The 17,491-nt window shown below is 49.1% G+C and overlaps 1 protein-coding gene and 1 long non-coding RNA gene across 4 annotated transcripts in view; one reads left to right on the top strand and one right to left on the bottom strand.

Moving 5' to 3' along the window:
- The first annotated feature begins 1,633 nt into the window (after positions 1-1,633).
- Positions 1,634-17,491, top strand: part of LOC128820816 (serine protease 55-like) — a 34,061-nt gene continuing 18,203 nt past the window's right edge. Inside the window, exons 1-5 of one of the 3 annotated variants that reach the window (XM_054001622.1) lie at positions 1,634-1,840; positions 2,702-2,891; positions 3,716-3,963; positions 6,229-6,416; positions 15,000-15,392. In XM_054001622.1, the coding sequence (XP_053857597.1) occupies positions 1,732-1,840; positions 2,702-2,891; positions 3,716-3,963; positions 6,229-6,416; positions 15,000-15,278 (1,014 nt within the window). In that variant the 5' untranslated portion in view covers positions 1,634-1,731 and the 3' untranslated portion in view covers positions 15,279-15,392. Of the gene's footprint in view, positions 1,841-2,701; positions 2,892-3,715; positions 3,964-6,228; positions 6,417-14,999; positions 15,393-16,939; positions 17,268-17,491 lie in introns of those variants that run through there. The other 2 variants (XM_054001621.1, XM_054001623.1) reach the window with 2 other exon arrangements.
- Positions 12,157-13,072, bottom strand: LOC128820819 (uncharacterized). The gene is made up of 3 exons (XR_008440973.1): positions 13,014-13,072; positions 12,729-12,828; positions 12,157-12,446 (listed from the first exon to the last, which is right to left on the bottom strand). It is a non-coding gene; the product is annotated as an uncharacterized LOC128820819 (long non-coding RNA).

Genomic DNA, 17,491 nt, shown 5'->3' with positions numbered 1-17,491 from the left:
GAGCGAGCCAGTTTTGGGGGACAGATGGTGGCACTCAGAGACACACGCCCACAGCACCTCCTTCTCCATGGCACTGCTCTCCATAGCTTGGTTTGATGTTTCCTGCTCACCAGCTCAGCTTTAAAGCTCAAAAAGGCCCAAACCGGCTCCCTGAACATCTCCTGTACCTACACAGCAGAGCAGATTGTGCTCCAAGCTTGGAGAGACTGAAAATGTGCCCCACAAAGTCAGGGTTTGGGATTGTAAATCCAGTGCTGCAGCCCCGCCTGCTGTTTCCAAACATGGGAAGTAAGTGTGTGCCAGAAAAATCAGCTTCCCATCTTCCCTCGTGCTCCTCAGACGATGCTGAGCTCATCCCAGTCTCAAAATCCAGAGGAAATCTGTCCTCCTGGGAGATTACACCTGGGTCAAGCTTACAGGAGCTGCCTCAGGCAGGATTGCCCCATTAGGCTCTTTCTGGAGATGCCCCAAAATGTGCCCACAGCGCACTCGGAATTTTCGTTTCTGTGGTAACTGATCCTGCCCCTAACCTGTCCTGCCATGGAGTTTTTTCAGTGCTCACAGCCAAGTAAACCAGCACTTGTGTCTCATTTCCTGGGCATGAAGTGACAGAGAAGCAAAGAAGAGAGGGAAGTAAAGTCTTACCCTCATCCTATGCATTGTCAGCCTCTGTGAAATCCAGACTCCAGTGGGATAATTCCTGATGTGCTCCAAGGCAAAGCATTTCAGGTGCTGAATCATCTGGGGCTCATAAAATGTCTCCTGATTCCCTTCCTTTCCTCTCCCTCCCCTCCCACGCCATGCTGTAGTTATTGTTTTGAAACAAGCTGGAAAGTCTTTGGGAAAAACTCTTATTATAGATATCCTCAATCTGAGCCTGGCTGAGTTTTTTTTTAAGTCCTGTCCTGATGGAAATGATGTCTTGGTCTAAAAATCAGCATAATGGCTCCATTGATATTACAATTGGCCCACACCAAAATATTTTGGTACCACAGAATTATTTACTGACATCTTTGATTTGATTTTGATTTGAGAGTTTTGATTGGGCACTCTTTGAAAATTGTCCTTTGACAGAGCTGCCGCTTTCTCCTACAAACACAGAATCCCCAAGTGATTTGGGGTGGAAGAGACCTTAAAGATGATCTAGTCCCACTCCCTGCCATGGGCAGGGACACCTTTCACTATCCCAGTGTGCTCCAAGCCCTGTCCAAACTGGCCTGGAACATTTCCAAGGATGGAGCAACTCTCCTGTTTAAGTACATTCAAGTCAATATCCCAGGCATGGTCTAACTGAAGAGAAAAATTACCAGGGAATGAGAAAATTAAAATGATGGTAGGCCTTGGAGATGACGCTGAAAGCTGATACAGGACCAGCTCCTGAGGTCTTCAAAGATGGTTCAAGATCCAGCAAGGGCTACAGCACCCAGCTCATGAAATCCTCCATTGCCATGTCCTGTGAGGTTAGCCCGGGATACAGACAGGAATTTCACTTTGCCCTGTCCCTGTTAGAGCTAGAGGAAACCACAAACCTTTTGGAAATCCCTGAGCTTTCCCTCAGCAGCCCTTTTGCCTTGGGAAGGAACATCCAAGTGCTGCACCAACAGGAAGGAGCGGGTGCTGTGATGTCACCTGGGTTGTGTTGACATGGAATGCAGGCGATGTCCTGAGGCATCTGCAGAGGCATCGCTGCTCTGAGAGCTGTGGGAGAGTGTTGGACCAGGATGGACTGAGATGCTGCTCCTTACCCTCTCCTGTTTAGCTTCCCTGACCAGCCGTGTCCAGGCAGATTTTGTTTCGCAGCATTCTCAGCACAGAAGAGCTGCAGAATATTCACATGTAGGTAAGTGAAACAGGTCTGCACTTATTCCTTCTGCTGAGGGAATAAAGGTGTGGCCTGTGCTGCAGCCTGATGCACCTTCCACTCCCTAAACAAGGATTTTATCCCATCTGTCTATGGGACATGGTCCCTCTCACCCCAAATTCCGGGGCAGTGCTTGTCAGAGTTTAGGTTTGGGGAGGTGACAGGGATGTCACTTAGGGAGGGATCAGATAACAGATCCAGGGGAGGTCATTCTCACTCTTTACTCTGCTGAGAGTAAGCTCCTCCCTGGAGCTCTGTGTCCAACTCTGGGGATCCCATGAGGGGATGTGGAGCTCCTGGAGAGAGTCCAGAGGAGGCCACAGAGATGCTCCAAGGGCTGGAGCCCCTCTGCTCTGGAGCCAGGCTGGGAGAGCTGGGGGTGCTCACCTGGAGAAGAGAAGGCTCCAGGGAGACCTCAGAGCTCCTTCCAGAGCCTAAAGGGGCTCCAGGAGAGCTGGAGAGAGACTTGGGACAAGGCATGGAGGGACAGGACCCAGGAAATGGCTTCCACTGCCAGAGGGCAGGGTCAGATAGGGTATTGTGAAGGAATTCCTGGTTCTGAGGGTGGTGAGGCTCTGGCACAGGTTTCCCAGAGAAGCTGTGGCTGCCCCTGGATCCCTGGAAATGTCCAAGGTCAGTCTGGACAGGGCATGGAGCAGAAGTAGAAGATGGAGTTAGAAAGATTATTTTAAAATTCCTTCCAACCCAAACCATTCTGTGATTCTGTGTTTCTCTGATTCCGTCGATATTTTTATTTCCGTGCTCAGGGATGTCCTGCCCCTGTCCAGCACAGGCTGTGGCACTGCTGAATGCATCCAAAATGTCCCTTTTTGTACTCAGGGTGTGGCCTCCGACCATCCTACGAGTCCTTCCAGAAGACAGGCAAGAGGATTGGTACAGGGACAGACGTCAAGCCTGGGGAATTCCCATGGCTCGTGAGCATCCAGAGCCAGGGGAAGCACATCTGTGGAGGCACCATCATCAGTGCACTGTGGATTTTAACTGCAGCCCACTGCTTTGCAGATGAGCTGTGAGTGCTCCAGGGGTGGGAGGGCAGCCCAGGCACAGGGGGGATCGCATTCCTCCTGGTGCAGGATGTGCATCTCCTCAGGGTCATGTGCCACGTTTGTGTGATTGAGCCCTGAAAACAGGGATTGTCTCCTCTGGGGGAAACAGGCCCATTTTTGAACACAGAAATGTGCAGAAATCTGCATAACCAGGAGAGGCAGAAGGGGAATACTTTGAGGGATGGCCTGAGCAGCCTTGGATAAATGCCTCTAATGCTATTCTGATGGCCCCAAGCATTTCTTGTGCATCCACATCTGTTCCAGTACCTTGTAAAAGGTGATGTATTCCACTCTAGCTCATTATATCCCCCAAATTACCTTTGCTTTCACGCAGCAAACACCTTCACCTCATGGAGACTCTGAATTTAAAACACCAAGTTCTGGATAAAGCAACTCAATTCAGTGTGCAGGGGCAGAGTCCAGCCCTCTGTGTGGCAGGTCCAACAGCTGAGACTGCTCGGTGACAAATGACCTGTGGCAGCACAGCCTGGAGCAGCTGGTGGGGACAGCAGGGTCCGAGCAGCTAGCCCAGGGCACAGAGATCCAAAAGATCCAGACCATTCCCTCTGCTTGGTACTGACTGGGTTATTTATAACCTGGCTGCACTCACCTTCTACCTCTGCACCCCTCTGCCCTGGAAATCATCCTTTCCTAGGAGTGAGGGTAAATTCCATGGATATTTACAGCTGAACTGCCTAAGCCACCATCATGCCCTGCTCTGGGGAGGAGGCACCAACCTTTATAACCCAAATCCTTCATGTTTACCATGCCCTATTTTGTTTTTAAGGCCACCAGATCTGATGGTGGCAGTGGGGGGACTTGACCTCAGCCTCCCGCTGGAAGAGCACAACCCGGACAGCCTGATCCTGCACGAGGAGTTCAACAGAACCAGCCTGCAAAATGACATTGCCCTGATCCTGCTCAGCAATCCCATCGAGTTCAGCACGGAGAAAATTCCCATCTGCCTGCCCTTTGTGTGTGACATGGGCACGTGGCAGCACTGCTGGGCTGCTGGCTGGGACAGCACAAGTGCAGGTGAGGTGCTGGGGGAGATGCATTTGCTGATGGAAGGTGGATCACTTTTATCCATTTAAAGTGGCTGTCCTCTCCCTTGAGGGGTTTCCCAAAGTTCCACTTCCCACCTCCCTGGTTAATACATCCACCAGTTCCCTGTTCAGGGCAAGAACCAGTCACCAACAGACCCCCAGAGCAAAATCTGGGACTTATTTTGGCACCACATCCGAACTTTGGACCTCTTTTTGGCACCCAGATGAAGACAAGCTCCACCCTGGAGGGTAAATTAAGCACAGAATCATGGAATTATTAGGGCTGGAAGGGACCTTAAAGCTCATCTTATTCCAACCCAATGCCAGGGGCAAGGGCACCTTCCACTATCCCAGGTTGCTCAGAGCCACATCCAGCCAGGTCTTGAACACTTGTCACCTTGTGGGATCCTTGTGGGTAACTTCAGCTTGGGATATTCTATGAATCACCCAGTTAGGCTGGGTCTAAAATGGTCTGGACTAAAGGAAATTAAGGTCTGGGGCTATCTTCGGCTTAATGCCTTCGTGAGCTGGATTGACTCATTGGTTCTGGCCACTCCTTCCTTCACTCATTTAGGACTGCAGATTGCTGTTGCTAATTGATCTCATTTAAGCCCTAATGAAAGCAGTTCCAGCACTGATTGTGACCCAAAATGTCTGTCCTGAACAAATGCCACTAATTAGTCAATGAGCTGTTTCATTATTGGAAAGAATTAATCAGGACTGGGAGGGCAGGGGGGTGCCTTGGAGCTTGAGTGGTCCTTCCCAGGATGCAGTAAGTGAATATCCCATTGAATCCTTGCTATCCTGCTCCAGTTGCTGGTTTTTTTTCCATGAAACTCTGCATTTGCCTTCTTTTAGGCTTCATTTTCCTCCCTCAACAGTAACCCACAACACTCTCATAGCTGTGAAGCTCTCCCACTTCACCAAGGTAACGTGTTCCTAGAACAGCGGGGCTGCTGCAGAGTCCCTCTGCAGGATTTCCCTTGAGCTCCTCTGCAAAATCCACGGAGCAGCTCTGGGGATCAGCCTCGTGCCACTTTGTGGGCTCAGCTGACACAGATTCTACTTCCAAAAATTGGTGTCAGTGTGCTCAGCCCGGGCATGCCCCACCCTCTGCCTGGCAGAGGTTTCAGAAGAAATCCAGCAGCCACTGAGTGTGGTGAGAGGGGAGTGTGAGGCTGTGATATGGGCAAAGCCAAAAGGTACAGGGACTCATGGAATGGTTTGGGTTCATCCCATCCCACCCCTTGCCATGGGCAGGGACACCTTCCACTATCCCAGCGTGATCCAAGCCCTGTGCAGCCTGGCCTTGGACACTTCCAGGGATCCAGGGGCAGCCACAGCTTCTCTGGGCAACCTGTGCCAGGGCCTCACCACCCTCACAGCCAAGAATTCCTTCCCAGTATCCCATCTGTCAGTGGGCAGCCATTCCCTGTGTCCTCTCCCTCCATCCCAACACCCTCTGTAGCTCTTCTGGAGTACCTTTAGGCTCTGGAAGAGGCTCTAAACTCTTCCCAGAGCTTTTTCTTCTCCAGATGAACACCCCCAGCTTCTCTCCATAACAGGAGAGCTTCACCTTCCTGGAGATTCCTACACCCAAAGCATTTTCATCTTTGGGCACTTCCCTCTCAGCTGGAAAAGGGATGTGACAACTTTCCATCTTTTAGATCTTGTCATTGAGTCACAGGTTCCTGAAGGTTCGGGGAGGATTTAGGACAGTGAAATATGAAACAAGGAGTGAGTTTCAAACGATCTGAAGGTCTCAGTTTTATCCTTTAGACTCAGGTTCACTTTAGAGAGAAATATGGGTGAAACAATTGGGGTTTCCAACTAGCCCAGCACATTTTCAGTCTTTTTGTCACTTGCAGGTGCCAGCTGTGATTTCTGTATTCCCATCCCAAGGGAAGAATAAAGCAGATATTTCCTTTGTGTGCTGCCATGTTGGACAGGGCTTGGAGCAACCTGGGATAGTGGAAGGTGTCCCTGCCCATGGCAGGGGGTGGCACTGGATGATCTTTAAGGTCCCTTTCCACCCAAACCATTCTGGGATTCTGTGATAAACTCAGGAGCACAAACTCATCATTGCCAACACTTGGGGATCCCCTGTATGCCCCCCATGACCCCAAAACCCTACTGTTCTGCCCAGAGACCCCATTGCTCTGAGATGCTTCAGAAATCCAGCTGAGATTCTTCCCAAGGGAAGTCTCCAGCTGCTCTGCAGCTTTGTTGATCCTTCTCTTTTCATTTGCTGCAGCATCGCCTGTGCTGCAGAAAACAAGGATGAAGCTGATCAGCAGGGAGGAATGCTTGAAGCAGATCCCACACCTCGTGGTGGGCATGATGTGTGCGGAGACAGAGCAAGGAGAAAGAGAAGGAGGAGAAGGAGGAGGAGGAGGAGGAGAAGGAGAAGGAGGAGAAGGAGGAGGAGGAGGAGGCTGCCAGGTAAAGGAACCAGCAATCCTGGTCTGCTTCACGGCCAGATTACACCCTGAAAGGAGACAGGAATGGTTGTCCAGGAGCTTCAAGGCAAAAGAATTGGGAGGGAAGTTTAATCTGGGGGTGTTTAATTTAAATATTAGAAACATTTCTCAGGTGAGGTCTTGGCTCTTCTGACCCAAATGTGCTTGGCTGGTCTGTGGGTGCCAGAATGAGTCACATCTTGTGGCAGTGTGTTGGTGGCAGAGAATGAGGGACTTCTCAAGCTAAATTACAGTCTGAGCAGTATTTGATATCAGGGAGCTGACACAAACACCCAAATGAGGCAAAACTCACTCACAACTTGTGCCCTCACAACACATTCCACCCCCAGGATCGCTGTCCTGGTGTCAAATGAGGTCTGGAAGCCAAAATTCACCTTGTCTTTCATAGCATCCAGCTTCCAACCCCTCTCCTGAGAGACTGACAAGGACTGGGCTCTCCTGCAACTTCTGGTTCCAGACTGAGATTTCCCTCCTCCACTGGGAAATGTTTTTTCTAGGAATCACAGAGGGGTTTGGGTAGGACAGGGCTTTAAATCTCACCCAGTTCCAACCCCCTGCAATGGGCAGGGACATCTTCCACTATCCCAGGTTTCTCCAAGACCCATCCAGCTGTATTTTATACATGTCCATAGGTTTGGAGGGGTCTGGATGGGGAGACACATGGATGGACAGCTCCATCCTGTAGGAATTACTCATTGGAGGAACTAAAGCAGCACCCAGGACAGAGAGAGATCCTCTGACCTTTAGGCAAAGGCAGGGGGCACCAGGACCAGGGGATGCTGAGGGGAAGTTTGCTGTGCAGAATGATTTTGTGATTAGCCAGAGAGCATCTGCCTCTGAAACCATCCAAGGAGTGACTTTCACCTCCATTAAGTTAAATCAAAAAATCTTAAAAAGAAACCTGCCACAGGATAACATTAACATGATTAAAGGATGCACTGCCCAGCCCAGCCTGGCCTGAAGTTCTGCGGGTGAATGATGCTGGTGAAATAGCAGGAGCACTTGTTCCCAGCAAAATCAGTCTCCTGGACTCAGAAAGCTGCTGAAGAAGATATTTAGATCCACAATAATGTCAGAGTTGTCTGAGGAATGAAGTAGGAATGTGAGATTTCCAAGCAGTGGAAGCACACATCCATTGCATGTGATAAAACTCAGAATTCAGCATCTCTCTGATTTTAGTGGGATCTTGACCAGGCAGGAATGCTTTGTAAATTGGAATAAAGGGAACAGGACAAAACCAGAGCTGAGGATAGAAGTTGTACTTTTCAGGGATGAAACAAGTGACAGGACTTGCCACCAGATTTTGCTGATTTGCTGGAGGGGAAGCGTTTTGCTGCTGGATGGTGTCCTGGATTTCTGAGAAGTGCTGATTAGAGACATGGGGGACACATTTTAGCCTCACCAGGCTGGGTCAGCAACCTGGTGGCTTGTCCTGGTCATGGCCTGGGACAGGACAGGGCTGAACCTAATGCTTCTTCTGCAGCAGGGACCACTGGGCAGAATCCCAGAATTATTTAGGTTGGAAAAGCCCTCCAAGACCACTGAGTCCATCTGGTGACCAATCCCCACCTTGCCCCCAGTCCAGAGCACTGAATGCCACATCCAGACCTTCCTTGGGCACCTCCAGGGATGGGGACTCCAAACCTCCCTGGGCAGCCCCTTCCAATGCCTGAGCACCCTTGCAGGGAAGAATTTTTTTCCCAATATCTAATCCAAACCTCCCCTGGCACAGCTTGAGGGCTGTTGCCTCTCATCCTGTCCCTGTTCCCTGGGAGCAGAGCCTGACACCCCTGGCTGCCTCCTGTCAGGAGTTGTGCAGAGCCAGAAGGTCCCCCCTGAGCCTCCTTTTCTCCAGGCTGAGCCCCTTTCCCAGCTCCCTCAGCCCCTCCTGATGCTCCAGCTCCTTCCCCAGCTCCATTCCCTTCCTTGGACACTCTCCAGCCCCTCAATGTCCCTCTTGGAGTGAGGGACAGAACTGGACAGTTCTGTGGACAGTGCAGCCTCTCAAGCTACGATTGCCTGTAAGGATTTCAGGGTTTGTGTCAGATGAGAGTGAGGCCAGATTTCAAAATGCCCAAACCCTTCACATCCTCACCTCTGTCGTGGGGACAGAGCAGTCCTGGGCATGGCATTGGTCTGTTCCATCCAGCTGTCTCCTGGGGGACTTCCAGGCTCCAGCTCTTGCTTGGATCAGGGACCACCCACGAGTCCCTGTGGAGAGGCCAGGAAGGATTAGAAGCTCGGGCAAGGCAGAGATTCCTGATCAGGGAATAAACCCTGGAGATGCTGAGTTTGCTCCAGTAGCTGTAGGCCAAGGCAGTCTGGACGCAGAGGAGATAAAAGCCTGATATTAAACTTTCCTGGGATTTGCTGAGGTTCAGGATTCATGCTTTCATGTCCAGAGCCAGGCTAAGGCAGGAATGTTGCTGGACTCAAGGTTGTAAGTCCACATATCCACATCTGTATCCAAATCTGTGACCTGTGATGGAGGGAACAACTTTTCACACGGGGACACAGTGACAGGACAAAGGAGAATGATTTTAAACCAGAAGAAGAGATATTTAGATGGGATATTGGGAAGGAATTCCTGTGAGGGTGGTGAGGCCCTGGCATGGGTGAAGCTGTGGCTGCCCCTGGATCCCTGGAAGTGTCCAAGGCCAAGGTGCAGAGGGCTTGGAGCAACCTGGGATAGTGGAAGAAATTCTTCCTGATTCAGGTCCAACCTGAACCTCCCCTGGTGCAGCTTGAGGCCACCCCATGAATAGAAAAGCCAAGAATAAAAAGTCTCAGACATTTCACCAGCTGCCCTCATACCAGACCAGCCTAATTTGTGGATAACTGACCATGTTCCTCTAATAACTCAAGGAGATTGAATAGCAAGAGCTCCCAAGTATTTGTACTTTAAAAAAAATAACCCATTCCCTTAAAAAGAAAAATCTATTCTATCCCAATTCCCTGTTCTGCAGACAAATATATGGATTGGCTGGGAATTAACACTACCAGGAGCCGTAATTGACTTATAGTTCTATTTAGTCATAAACATTAACATTAATGGATGTTCAGGGGGTACAAGTGCTAAAGAACAGACACTGGAGATGGCCTATGTATTATTTTTCTGTGTGCTACATTTCTTCCATGACCCCATGAACCACAATTGATGTCTCATTCCTTGCTTTCTTAAGCATGTTTTGTTAGGCTCTGATGCAATGGTAACTTGAACAATAATTAGAGTATAAGGGGCTCACAAAGCAAATGCCTCCTTCCATGCCTTCCCTGCCCAGGCAAAATTCAGTAAATGGCCCAATTATAGTTCAGAGGGGCTGTGGGGGGAGCTCTGATGTGGTGATTAGGACAAAGTGTGTTCAGCTGGAGTCACAGGTCACCTACAGTTCAGCAGCACATGAAGGGGGGCCAGACCCTTCTCTGATTCCAGGGGAAGGATTCGTTGTGTGACCCCCAGGAGCAGTGGGGTGGTTCCAGCTTAGGTGAGTCCTGGGCCGCTGGTATCCACCCACTCCTACAGGCTGCAGCAGGGGGGATTTTGGCCATAAATCACACAGTGGTTGGGGTTTAAAGGGGCCTTAAAACTCATCTGGTTCCAGCCTTCCACCATCTCATGTTGCTCCAAGCCTGGTCCAGCCTGGCCTTGGACACTTCCAGGGATCCAGGGCAGCCACTCTGGGCAACCTGTGCCAGGGCCTCCCCACCCTCTTGGGGAACAATTCCTTCCCAATATCCCATCTAACCTTGCTTTCTTTTAGGTTAAAGCCATTCCTCCTTGTCCCATCCCTGAAAATGCCATTTACAGCCTCTGGGTTGCTAAAGGCTCTCACCCACAGAGCTGGAGCAAAAGCAGCAGTTCTTGTGCCAGCCTGGTTGGGGTTTTCCAGCCATTTCATAAATGTCTATTTTATAACCTTCAGCATCTACAGAACCATCTTTCCATCAACGGAGAGAAAAAATCCCTGGTGATGGGAGTCACTGAGATTGATTTCAGCATCTGTTAAAATGACATCAAGCCCTGTGTGTGTGTTTACTGCTCCCCATGAACTGAAATCCAGCTGAAGGGGTTTAGTTCATGGTGGGGCACTTGGCTCCAAGGCAGGACTGTTGTTTACATTTAATTCTCTATTAGATATCCCAGGATATCCCCTGGTATCCCACTGCTCCCACCTCAATCTATGCCCAGTGACTGCAATGGGAGCCTGACACTTGCACTGGAAAAGCTCTGGCATCCTTTCACAAGGTCTTGCATCCTTTTGCTGGTCCAAACATGGCCCCAAAACTGCCAAGAAAGACTCGTGAAATAGAATTTTGTTGAAGGAAAGAAGTCTGCAAACGAAAACTGTGTTTTTATAGGTAATTGTCATGGATTCAAGGAGAAGAGCATAAACCAGGATAGTCTGGTCAGGCTCTGAAGCTGCTTAAAATACCAGAGGTGGTTAAATTATGGTCTGGCTGCAGTGTGTAGGGATTGGGAGCATCCACAGGAGCTCTGAGGTCCTTCTGCCTATCAGCCAAATGTTCCCTGCGGCCAGGAGTTAAAACTATCCACATTTCAGTCCAAAGCTATTGCAAACTCAAAGTTATTACAAAGTTATTGCAAACAAAAGCAAACAAAAATACTCAATTATTGTATCTTACCTTAATAATAGAATCACAGAATCACTGAGGTTGGAAAAGCCCTCTGAGATAATTGAGTCCAGCTATTCCCCCAGCACTGCCAAGGCCACCATGAAACCATGTCCCCAGGTGCCACATCCACCTGTTTTCTGAACATTTCCAGGGCTGGTGACCCCATCACTGCCCTCGGCAGATGTGCCAGGGCAGGACAACCCTTTCACTGAAGGCATTTTTCCTAATATTCAATGTAAACCTCCTGTGGTGCAATTTGAGGCTGTTTCCTCTTTTCCTATCAAAGGGAGTGATCCAATCCCCACCCTTGTCATGGATTTCCCATCACTGATCTCTTGCTACCACTGTTTCTTTTCCCCAAGGGACAGATTGCAGGAAGGTGTCCTGGGAAGCCCCAGAATAAAGCAGTGGAGAGGTGTTTCTGCATTTGCAGTCCCTTCAGTTTTCTTCTGAAGGGTCCTTTGATGTGCAGCTCGCAAGAATCAAAACACTTTTCCATGAGTTTTTAGGGCTTTCATCACTTTATCATTTTATGGTGTGGGCAGACAAATGAGCACATGCAGGGTCTGATGGCTTCATTCTTTAATCTGTGAAAAATTAATTCCCAATGCAAGATCCTGGGATGATGATGAGGATGATGGTGGGTGTCTCTTCTGCTTTCTTCCTCTGGGTCATAGATTTTACTCCCTCAGACTGAAGCTGTTTGGGAGTCCAGCATGGCTTTGTGTCCCTAGTGAGGAGCAGAACACCTCTGGATCCAGCTGAACACCAAATCCCAGCTTGCCCTGGGAGTGGGGAATGGCTGTGATGACTCAGAGGAGCCACTTCTCATTCAATGACAGCTTCGAGGGGAAGCTGTGACTCACAGGCACATCCAAATTCTTTAAAGGAATTGACAACCCTGTGGAAGAGGGTGGTTCAACCATATAACATGTTCTGAGATTCCCAAAACCCTTGCAAGGAGATTCCTCACCAAGGGTTCATGGAGAAACTGGGCTGTCATGAAGTGGAAGGGATTTGAACAGAGAAAGAACTTACAGGGATAATTTCACTGGCATCCCTGCAAGGAATTTTGATGTTCCAGGAGGTCCAGTGCCAAGATGACTGAGTTGGTCAATGCCACAGCGTTATTTAAAGTGGTCAAAGTGAAAGGTAGCTGTGCAGAGGTGCAGCAGGTCCCATCATTCTGAGTGACCAGGGGTTAAAACAGCAGCTGCAGCTCGCTATTGATGAAGAAAAAGTAATGGATATATGGAAAAGCAATTCAAGCTGTACACTGGCCGTAATAGACTTTAATTTAGCTATTACCATGTCAGAAGAACTATGGGTAGTCCTTCAAAAACATCAGCTTGAGGCTCTGGGGAGGTCAAAAGGGCAATGAGAGCATTAGGAATTATTAGGACAGGAATAAGTGGCAAAGCAAATGCGTTGTGCCAGGGCACTACTCCTGGGAGCCTCCCTGTGTATGATTGCCATCCATTCCATGTGAGAAAGGAGTGGTAATTTCAGTAAAGGAGGGAAGTGGAACAGGAAGGGTGAACAGGGACATGGAAGAGCTCTTGGCAGCACAGGGAATAGCAGAGCAAGACTCTGAGGCTTGCGGGAGAGATGCCTGATGGGGATGTGACACATTTCCAACCTCATGGGCAGCATGGAGAGGAGTCAAGAGCTGTCCTCATGTCACTGCTTCTCCAAGCACACCAAGGAGGGGTGTCAGATGGCCTCATCAGGCAGCAGACCTAAAACAAAGAGGAGGAAGTTTTTTCTTCCATCAGGTAATTAAACTATGGGAGTCGCTGACCAGGATGTTGTGGGTATTTATCCTAAGGGATAAATGGATTCAAAAAGCAATTAGGCAATTTCCTGGATGAAGATCTCTCTGAGGCCATTAACCACTGGGATGTAAATACAACTCTGAAAATACTTGTCCTGTTCCTCCTTCTCCTCCCCTGAGCACTTGCTGCAGATGACAGCCAGAGACAGGAGTCTGGGCCACAGGGCTTTGGCCAGAGGCATCTGCACTGTCTGTGCCACTGCAGTCACTAATGGCCCTGCTGACATCACAGTGGGTGAATTTGGGTCATCTTCTCCCATTTTCCAGCCAGGGGATGGAGGGACAGAGGAGCTGAAGGTTCTCAAAGGGTTTGTGTGAGAGGAGTCCAGCTGCCCTGTATTACCTGGTGCTTTTCTGATACCTGCACATTAATGTGGCCACAACCTCCTTCCACTTTAAAGCAGCTGGAAACAACTGGGCAAATGATGTTTGCCAAAGCCTCTGCCTCCAGCAGCCAGGGCAGCCCTGATGGGCACTGTTATTATTCCCAGTGTTGTTATTCCCGTGCTGATTGTCTCCAATTTGCACAGAGCTCACCAACATGAAAATGAGACCAGCAATGACTTGCAGGGATTGTGCATCCACCTAATGAGGATCAGATGAGTTGTTCTCCCACCCCCAGAGCTTCTCTCACCTCAGAAGATTTATGTGGCTGAACATGTTTGTTGTGATCAATGAGTGTGCTGCAGACACGAATACAAATGTAAAAGAGAGATTACACTTTTGATCCAAAGCCCACTAAAGGCAGCAGAAAGGCTCCTGATGCTCACAAAAAAAAAAAAAAAAAAAAAAGAAAAAAGTTTTGGCCGCAGTGAAAAAGATGAAATTTTTGGTCAGCTTCACTGAACAAAGCACCTTGTTAGGCAGTGACAGATTTTATACAACCCACAGCTATTTATCAGTGAATGTATCATTGCTTTCACCTCTCCTAATGGGAGGATTAACATGTTTAAGGCAGGAATTCAGCGCCAGATCTGATTTGTTGCGTTTGCTTTTCACTCATCTTCGAGATGACAAGAAACATGAAACAGAAGCAGAGCTGCTATATTTAGTTTGGTTTTTCCCATCCAGAAACTTGGCACTGAGAGGGAAAAGCAGGAGCAGGTATCTGGTGTGTGTTGCTGACCAGGATTGTTTCAGCACCAGGATACAGGAGCCTGAAAAAGCAGTGTTTAATAATTCTTTGATCCTCAGAGTCATTAACCTGAGCGTTCATTAAATTAGCGTTACTGGAAGCATCACAGAGCTGAGATAATTGTCCCAGCACTCAAAAACTCACTCCTCCCACACCCTCTCCTACACAAGGATGGAAAACCTTGGGCCGGCATTCCTGAAGGCTTAAGGTGGATACAGGGATATTCGGAAGTATCCAAGGACTGAGTTTATTTCCTCCATCTTCAGTCCTATAAAAACCAGGCTCCTGATTCATCCGGGCTGCTGCTGTAATTATGTGAGACTATCACACGGAGAGGATGATTTGGCCCATTTTGTGATAAAATCCTCATGTAAAATAGCTGAAGTTAAGAGAAATGGCATGTGAGAAGTAGTACCCAGGAAGCAGAGCAGCTCAACCCGCGTGGAAAGAGATCAGGATTTGGGTCCCAGGGCTTGTGGATTAGGGAAAGGGATTTGCAGCTGCTGCCCGGGCTGCTCAGAGCATTCCTGAACTCCCTCTCTGCCCAAGTTTTAAATCACTGATCCCCCATACATCCCCATTTCACCACCAACCGGGCAGGGAACCAAACGGACGTGGTTAAAGAGGAAAAGAGGGGAAGAGCAGATCTGATTTGAGAGGGAAGCTGCTTGAAGCAGGGTTTAAAGGGGGATCTCTGGCTCTGCCTCCGCCTCGTGCGAGTCGCATCCCTGCCCTGCCGTGGCTTTCCCAACCCTGACCGCTATGCGACAATTCCCCTGGGGGCAGTCATAGGGCATCAGGAATTCACTGCTGCTCCGACGGCCCGGGAAAGAAGATCCTTTACAAGTGTGAACAGCCTCCAAATTGGAGGCTGAAACTGATCTGTGCAGGGGCTCAGCAGGAAATTTTTTTTTTTTTTTTTTTTTTTCTGGTGGGAGAAGCTGGAGCGGAGCATCCCAGGCTCCCGCTCTCCAGACTCCGCTCCCTATCCCCGCGTGGGAGGCTCCCAGCGCCTTCCTCTTGCCGCCAGGATAATGCCTTTGCCCGTTCCTGCCCTGAGGGGGATCCGCAGTGAAATCCCCGGGAATCGAATTGTGCGTGGATGCTCACTCATCCCAGGATGCCACCGCCAAGGACGCCCGCAACGTGCGGCTCCAGGATCACCTCTGTGGTTTTCACGGGAATTCTTGGCTGAAATGGGGTTGGGAAACCTCTTTTAGATGCTGAGTCTGAAGAGGGTCCAGTAGCGCTGCTTGAGATGCAAGGACGTGGCTATAATAACAACAGTGTTGATTTTATGTTTGGACTCAACAATCTGAAAGGTCTTTTCCAGCCTAAATGTCTGGTCTTTGTTAGTCCCTTCCAGCTCAGGATATTCTGTGGTTCTACAAATATTTCTTCTGCATTTATCTTAATTTTTACCTCCTGAATGAATACTGAACTCGAAAAAAAAAAAAAAAAAAAAAAAAAAGATAAGAATATTAATGACCAGAACCCTCCAGCTACTGGAGTGGGAATTCAGCCATAAACTTCAGCGAGTGCTGATGAGCTGCACAGGGAACTTCAGCCCCTTCCTTGCTCGTTAATTAATGTGTGTTAGCTCAGGGTAGCTGCTGGCAGAAGGGGTTTCATCCATTAATGACAAAGATGTTTCCCAAAGTAGTGTGCAAACAGGGAAGGACAACATTTCCCAGAAAAGTTCACTGTCTTGGGAAATGGATTTGTATTGAATTTGTTTACCACAAGTGCTGGTTAGAAAAGGTGAAAAAAAGATTCAAACCCACTGTGGAAGGAAATTTATTTATAGCAGGGGCTGCACAGCACTGAAGATGTCCTGGACTGGTTTGGGTTGGAAGGATCTTAAAAATCCTCCAGTACCTTCCTGTCCAGCCTAGCCTTGGACACTGCCAGGGATCCAGGGGCAGCCACAGCTTCCCTGGGCAACCTGTGCCAGGGCCTCTCCACCCTCACAGCCAAGAATTTCTTCCCAATATTCCATCTAACTCTGCCCTCTAGCAGTGGAAAGCCATTCCCTGTGTCCTGTCCCTCCATCCCTTGTCCCGGGTCCCTCTCCAGCCCTCCTGCAGCCTCTTTAGGCCCTGGAAGGTGCTCTGAGGTCTCTCTGGATCCTTCTCCTCTCCAGGTGAACACCCCCAGCTCTCACACAGCCTTTCCTCAGGAAAGTGTTGCACCTGCCTTGGGTAGATTTTGTGCTGCTTTCTCTTCTCCCTGGGTTTGTGTCCAGAGATTCCAGAGCTCGATGTACTCTTGGTGCTCCAGCTACAGCAGCCAACAGGAGAATATTCCTCTTTTTGAGGTGGCTGCAACCTGCATTTGAAGCCTAACCCACACTGGATGAGTGGTGGTTGTCCTTGCAGCAGCAGGAAAGTTTTCAGGGAAGTGACTGTGGCTTCAAGAAGGATTTGTCAGGATTATTGTTCATCTGCTGCCCAGTTTCTGGCTGCCAGCCCCCAAAATTCACAGTGGCAGGTACCCAGCACCTCCACGCAGCAGCTTTACAGAGGAGACAAGGACTGAGTGAGCAGTCACAGCAAATGTTCCTTTTCTCTCTGGGATGGTGTCTCTTGCTGACAGGTCTCAGGTATCCTCCTGAGGCCACAGGAGCATGGGAATGACAGGGGCTTAGTGCACTGAGCCAGAGCTTGGGACTGATCTCCTCCTCTTGCCTCCTGTATCTATTTATTCTGCAGGATCTCAGGGCTGAGCTGCCAAATTTTGAACCCAAATTCCCTTTTTTTTTCCTCCCCAAATCCTCACGAAGCTGAGACAGAGATTGATTTTCCCACTCAGGCTGTGTGAAGCAGCTGCTCTGAGGGACCTGAGGCTGGATCCAGCTGTAACATTCCTGCTTCTGCCACAGGTGGACAGCGGGGGACCTCTGGTCTGCAGCTACTGGAACACCATGAAGTGGTTCCAGGTCGGCATCATCAGTGGAGGAAAGCCAAACCACAGGATTTTAACACCTGTTTACAGCTACCAGGATTGGATTGAGAAGGAAACAGCCATAAGGGGAAAACCTTTCTTCACTGAGGGTGTGGACAGTGGAGCACGTCTCAGGGTTGCTCGTTCCAGGGCTGGAACACAGGTGGTGTCTCTGGGGTATTGTCTCCTTTTATTCATCTTTTTAATAGCATATAAATTACCCTGAGAGAAGATTTTTGAAAATAAAAGTCAGAACTGCCACTTCACTCTTTTTTCTGAGGCCAACCTGCTCAGTGTCACTGACATGAACACAGGGACCAATGAGAGATGTCACAATGAGAACAGGGAGCAAGGCAGAGGCTGGAGAAATGAAATTAAGGAGGCAGGATTTGGGCAAAAAAGGCCATAATCCTCTGGAAAACAGAGATATTCCACACTTCTAGGTCACATTGGACTCAGTTGTTTGCTAAGCTCAGGTGCCAAGTGAAGA

This window comes from Vidua macroura, chromosome 31, assembly GCF_024509145.1.
Source record: "Vidua macroura isolate BioBank_ID:100142 chromosome 31, ASM2450914v1, whole genome shotgun sequence".
Classification (NCBI taxonomy): domain Eukaryota; kingdom Metazoa; phylum Chordata; class Aves; order Passeriformes; family Viduidae; genus Vidua; species Vidua macroura.
The sequence above is the reverse complement of the archived record's forward strand: the minus strand, read 5'-3'. Positions and strand labels throughout refer to the sequence as shown.